The 6,172-nt window shown below is 38.2% G+C and overlaps 2 protein-coding genes and 1 pseudogene across 4 annotated transcripts in view; all 3 read right to left on the reverse strand.

The window, feature by feature from the left end:
* LOC146480633 (collagen triple helix repeat-containing protein 1-like) overlaps window positions 1-368 on the reverse strand; it is a 59,282-nt gene extending 58,914 nt beyond the window's left edge. The window contains exon 1 of one of the 2 annotated variants that reach the window (XM_085109863.1): window positions 304-368. The gene's annotated coding sequence lies outside the window, so the exon portion shown is untranslated. Of the gene's footprint in view, window positions 1-139; window positions 233-303 lie in introns of those variants that run through there. The other variant, XM_085109864.1, reaches the window with a different exon arrangement.
* On the reverse strand, window positions 312-2,121 carry LOC146480637 (uncharacterized). Its single transcript, XM_085109889.1, has 2 exons — window positions 1,922-2,121; window positions 312-1,561 (listed from the first exon to the last, which is right to left on the reverse strand). The coding sequence occupies exons 1-2, from the start codon at window positions 1,988-1,990 to the stop codon at window positions 1,310-1,312; spliced, it is 321 nt and encodes a 106-aa protein (XP_084966015.1). The 5' UTR covers window positions 1,991-2,121; the 3' UTR covers window positions 312-1,309.
* Window positions 2,122-5,372: 3,251 nt separating this feature from the next.
* LOC146480638 (collagen triple helix repeat-containing protein 1-like) overlaps window positions 5,373-6,172 on the reverse strand; it is a 7,425-nt pseudogene continuing 6,625 nt past the window's right edge. The window contains exon 4 of the transcript XR_014864738.1: window positions 5,373-5,804. The product of XR_014864738.1 is annotated as a collagen triple helix repeat-containing protein 1-like (transcript). The remainder of the gene's footprint in view (window positions 5,805-6,172) is intronic.

The following is a 6,172-nucleotide window of genomic DNA, read 5'->3' on the forward strand; positions in this document are numbered from 1 at the left end:
ATAAAAACCGTCATTTTTTAAAACATCGAACAAAGCGAAAATTCTGACGGCGTATAATTTGCTAATACACAAGTGAATCGGTCAAGGGGGTCATTACTAAAATAGAAAATATTTAAAACATAGACCTGACAAAATTCACATTTCAGCCTGTTGCCCTCAATACTCTCCTCACAAATTTTCTTGATTTTGCGACGAAGGGAAAGCTTTGATTCCAGTTACTGACAGAAATTGTCAGATCAACCTTTGGGCGTCTAACTTGAGAATCGGCTCTGATGTAAAATTCACTTACACCTTGACACTTACTGACTCAGTTGTTGTTCAAATGGTTGTGTTCTATTTTAAGGGTTCACTCTACAGCCCAGCTTACAGAATTCTCTACTGAAGAACTTCTTGCGTCTCTTTTATGTTGGCCGGAGAATGATTGACAACCTACTGTCAAACACTCGTCAACTACTAATGTAGGCTAACGTAAGTTTTTCTATGATTGGTTGGTATCCGAATTGGTAATGAATACCTTCCCTTTATTTGATGAGGAGAATGTACCTTTCTTTAAAAGTTTTCGTTACGTTCTTCGAAGCGTCCAACCAAAATAAAGCAACGAGAGCAATATAAAATTTACAATGAACATTTGTATCGATAAAAATTACACATTGACAATCATAAGTTTGTTAAATACTTAGTTGAAGTTTCAAGCAGTGTCCAGCGTTGTTGTTTCAAAACAACAACTTTCCAAGAAGAAAGGCGGTACTACAAGTCCACGCCTATTTCCATAAATTACAGTGTACGTGTTTAGAAGTTTCAGTTACCTCATTAAAAATGTAGTACGTGGTTAGAGACCAAAAAGTTTTGACATTGACAGTCACCTTCAAACGGAAAGATTTATAGATTATTATTATTCAAATAAGTACATTCTTGACGAAAAGATAAATTTGCCGAGAAACAGTCTAACTGACAGAACACCCGCTTATACCAAATTTATACCAGGATAATCCGAGCTAGATCATCACTACACTAAAACATAAAAGAGAGATAAACCATTGAACTTTTTAATATTTTTATCACTTTAATTCGAATATTTACCATAAATAAAACACTTATTGCATCGCTTCCCAACACCGAACGATAAATAAACCGAAGAAGCCGATGGTAAAATAGCAGAAGTGTGAGTTTATGCATTGTACGTATTTTTACTGTTTAACAAAATCAAATGACTCAAAGTTGTTCTAATACACAGTGAAATGATGACCTCAGCGACACGAAAGTCTCCAGCTTTCTGTTGCCCGTAAAACCAAGTTGCTTTTCTTCTCTTTTATTGGTTTTTTAAAACAGCAAACATCGCCTCAGCGTTTAAGCTGACAAATTGAAGTCTTTTTTGACAGCTTGACAAACGTTGTGCTTCCTTGAGTCCCTCAGGTCCTACAGGTCCCTTATCATCGGGTGCTCCCGCTGGTCCTTGGTCTCCCTTGGATCCATCTCTTCCATTCAGCCCAGGGACCCCAGGCACGCCAGGTACACCGCTGACTGAAGTACTGATGACTCGGGGGCACTGGGTGTTCACCTTCTGATAATAAAATAGTGAAAGTAAACTTATGATTTCTTTATAATTAATGATTATTTGGCTATCAAGTTTCACTTGATTTATGAAGAAATGCTGTATCTTAGTGGGTTATCAACGTGTATGGAAGCCGAACAAGCGACGAAAAGAGAGAGCGGAAACGTGAATTGAAGGGACAGGGAATAAAAACATTAAAGGAAATTGATCGAGACGCGATAACGACATACTCGAGAGCACACTAAAACACGACACGTTCAGGAAGAAAAGAATGGAAAGACAATCGGTACAAACGAGAGCATTTGAAGGGTAATCCTGTAATTTAAATGCAACACTGTAAGGTTGTGAAAATATATCGGTAAATCTTACCGACTGATTGGCAGAAAACAACAAGGAAGGAAGGATGCACGCGGCAAGCAAAATGATGATGAAATTCATTGTTCACTCAAGTCTGGAAATAATCTGTGTAAACATGAAACGTAGAGTTAAAATCCGTCATTCTTAGTTACGAACACATACAGTATCATAAGAATTCTAATGGCGGATTGATAACTGGCGCGAAGGATGTTTCACAGCAAGAACTGAACATTACTTAATCAAAATGGTGATCATAAAAACAATATCCATAATAAAACTAACATTTGGGATTGTTGTCCTTGGAAATCTCTTTATAAGTGATTCTTCCGTAAATCTGGAACGTTGCCACGAGATCGGTTTGCGCCGGTTGCAGGTACAATAGACCATTTCCGAGTTGCTTTGATCCTCATTATGAAAGCGAGGCTAAGTGAAAACTTTTCGTTATGAAAATTAGTTTTCATTCATATGCAAACAAAACTAATTTTCATATAAAAAGTTTTGCACTTAGCCTCGCTTTCATAGTGAGGTTCACAGCAACTCGGAAATGGCCGATTCAAAGACTACGGACCTCTAGTGTAGTTCGAAGACTTGAAAACTCTAACTGTTGAATGGCAACCGCTTTACCGAAGAAGCCTATTTTTGGTTTCTTGTTTCTTGCAAAAACGAGTTCCTTAAACTCCCTTGGATTGGTTCACGTGACAAAATACTGTGTGTTGAGTAAACATTTGTCTAAATTCGGTAATATTATTGAGTTAGTCGTCACCTATTTTGAAAATTTTCAATAATTAAAATATTCTTCCTTTATGATTCTCGATCCAACCTTGTAGTTTTAACAATGAAATTCAAGAGTGGAGTGTTACCTTAAGCTTTCTTCAGACATCGAAGCCAGTATTCCTTTAGTCCAAACAAGTCAAACATCATATTGAAATGCGAATAATTTATAACAGATACTAGAAAACTGTCGTCCGGAAAGGATTTTGACATGAATCGAAACAGCACTGGACCCGGTGAACAACTGAAGGGTTCTTGTGGGGAAAGGTTTCCCTTTTACGCAAGATGTACAATCTATTCCCTTGTACTGTAAGTACAGGGAAAAGAGAACTTTGACCCAAATATGGACAAATAACAAATTAAATCAGTGTCAATCAGATGACTGAAGTAAGAAATCGTTATTCATTTACAAGAGAGTTTAGGAAACTATGTAACTGTTCATTACCGCAGTAACCATGACAAGAAAAGAGCCCTTCATGGGGAAACTGTCAGAGAAAATAACAGCTGCGTGAATGGAAAGGGTTTAGACATCTCAACTTCCAAGCAACATCGGATAGACGATTTACAATTAAAAAGGAAGTGAATTAGGGTGCGTTCGATTGACCTCCATACAATGATACATACAATAATGACAAAAAAATCCCTCATAAGAGGTTTTTGGAGTTCCTGGAATACAAAATGGATCTTAAAGGAGGGTCTGAATGGGGTCACCTCGATAATACTAAACACTTAATTTTTTGGCTCTGTGAAACATTTAAATTTTAGGCATTTTAACACTAACAGTAAAAAAATCACTGCAACAGTAAATTTTAGCCAGAAAGAAACAAAAACGGCTCCAAAAAGTCCAATATTATTTTGTTTGGTATACCAAATTCCCGATCGTTTCGGAAGATTTCCGAAGACTACCGAAGATTCCCGAGGACTGCTTGAGATTTGCGAAGACTACCGAAGAAATCGGGGAGAAATCCGAAAAATTTTCCACTTTATGTTGTCATTATATTCACATGTGAAAGATATATTTTTTACAGTGTAAAGATACGATTTTTTCATTGAGAGAAATCCTTGTAATTCACTCTCATTTGTATAATTACAGGATATTATTTATCATTAAAATAGGATACAATGCTCAACAAAAATGACAGATTAATGTCATTCCTTCCTTGTCAAAAGCTCATGGATGTGCCACGGCTGGGCGGCTGCCACGCTGGATTGCTTTTAAAAGGTCAAAAGTGACCCTGCTTCTATGCCTTTCGAAAGCAGAATCTTCCCCGCTTCTATAGAAGCTCACCGCCTTGAACTTTAACAACACAAGGGAGAAATCCTTCCGATGCTGCCATCTGCCGCCATGATGTTTCGACTTCGCCTTCGACGCTGACCAAAAGATCGAGGGTTCTTGGTACGAGATTGGTCCCCTGTACTTCCCAGGTTTCCCAGAATACTGTTGCACATGGGTCGAAAAAAGAGACTACAGCCCCTTTGAGCACAAGCTCAAAGTTCATGAACCGATTTTCTTAGAGCAGACAAGAAATTACAATGCTAAAAGACTATGGGTTTTTTCACGATCGATGCATGGCTTTGGGGAAGGGAGGAGGGGGAAAGGTAGCTCTCCGCTCTCCCACTATCCTTTTTTCTTGGCTAGCTTTTCTTTCCGGTCCACCGATCAGGAGACCTATCACTCAAGAGAGGCAGGATGTCAGACCATGTACTCATATCCTTTACCCATTAGCCTTACGCCATTTCTATTGCTTCTTGTCATGCACGCTTTAATCTTCTAGATCAGCAAGGGTCAGACTTCTTCAACTAAATTCTGTTTGAATATCACATACTTCAATTAAAAGGGAATATGTCAATTATTTTATTCTCGTTATAAAAAGTCAAAAGACCCATTTACATCAATGATAACCTCAAGGTAGTGGTTCAGTTTGTCAGGGACAGGATGGAGCGGCATTCCAACTTAACTGAAATGGGCGGACCGAATTTTTTAAATTGGAGGTCCTTGCTTAAATCGGTCAAACTGAACTGATTGTAATTAATTCTTCCTTGATTTCGTCCCCATGATGATCTTAAAGCAGGTCAACGTTCATATTTTCCCCTAAGAACAGGGAAAACCCCTGCATTGACTTTTCTCCCCATTCCGAAAAAAAGCTGGTAGTGTGTTACTCACAAGCATAATCGCTAGATCTCAAATAAGCACTTGCGCGCTCTTCAACTTAAGGTTTTAAATGGTCCTACATGTAGACATTTGAATGTCTGAAATAATTTGTGTTTCTAACCAATCAGGGAAAAAGTTGTTCTCCATTCAACCAGACAAAAGCGTGATTCGTAAACCGGCTCTCTGTTACCCATGCTTTGCGATTTCTTCCTTTAAATGTCTGTTTATTTACACATAGTTAATTGCGTTATTTTAGGTCGGGTAAATGGAAATTTATGAAATAGGCCGAAAGTCATTATCAAAAATCTAAAGCGAGAAAAAACAAATTAGTGTTGAAGACATTTTTAAGTTTTCCTAATATTAATGTGTTAAAAATTCTGGTCGGTAATATGGTGCTTCCTCGCGTTAATTAGCGATATTTAAATTCAAAGACATACATCTGTCTCCTTAAAACATTTTTTTTTTCTTAAGGCATAGCCCCATACATAAAGTGTTAAGTTCCCCGAAAATTTAGATCAAATATCAACGCCTTGTTGTTCATAATAGCGAACCCAAACTAAGCTAAGGTGTCTTCTTGATCCATGACTGACTGTCATGCTCCTGCAGCTACTGGGGCGGAGGGACTTCCTCGATCAGGATGCGACTGGTGGAGATGTACCCAGCGTACGCATCAGAGCCGCTCTTGTATCAGTGGCCACAGTCTCCAACCATCAATCCGACGCGAACGGTTCGTTTGCCAATCCCCTCACAGTATCCCCCGATCTGACTGTGTTTGTGAATGTTAGTGTTTGTTTTACCATGGTTATAATAGATAACATCAACCGCTTCGATGGTGACTGGTTTGGAACATTCCACACCATTGAAGGTGAAATACCAACGCTTACAGCAACGCAGGCAGTAACCTAACCTGAAATCTCCATCAAACTCGACCTTCAACGCTGTCTTGTCCTCTTTTTTGATAAAGACACAATCCTTTCAAAGGAAAAAGCAATGAAGTATTAACGTAATCAGAGATATTGCTTGATATAACACTGAATGTGAACGAGAGGAAAATAAATAGCTTTTAAAAAGGCCGGTTTACGAAGAAGAAGAACCAAAACAAGAACAAGAATGAAAAAATGACGATAATGAATATAGACATGAACATGGAGTACAAAGTGACTTTGGTGGTGTTAACAACGGTGGCGATGCTGATCATGAAGATGGAGAAAGAATGAGGGGGATTACAATAGCCTTTATGCTAGTGAAGGAGGAAACAACAGAAATAAGAGACAGGAAGAGAACATGAAAATCATTTCACTTTTAACATGTACACATACTGTTGTAATACTAGATGCGTG

Source organism: Pavona decussata, unplaced genomic scaffold (genome assembly GCF_977016875.1).
Source record: "Pavona decussata unplaced genomic scaffold, jaPavDecu1.1 SCAFFOLD_53, whole genome shotgun sequence".
Taxonomy (NCBI): Eukaryota; Metazoa; Cnidaria; class Anthozoa; order Scleractinia; family Agariciidae; genus Pavona; species Pavona decussata.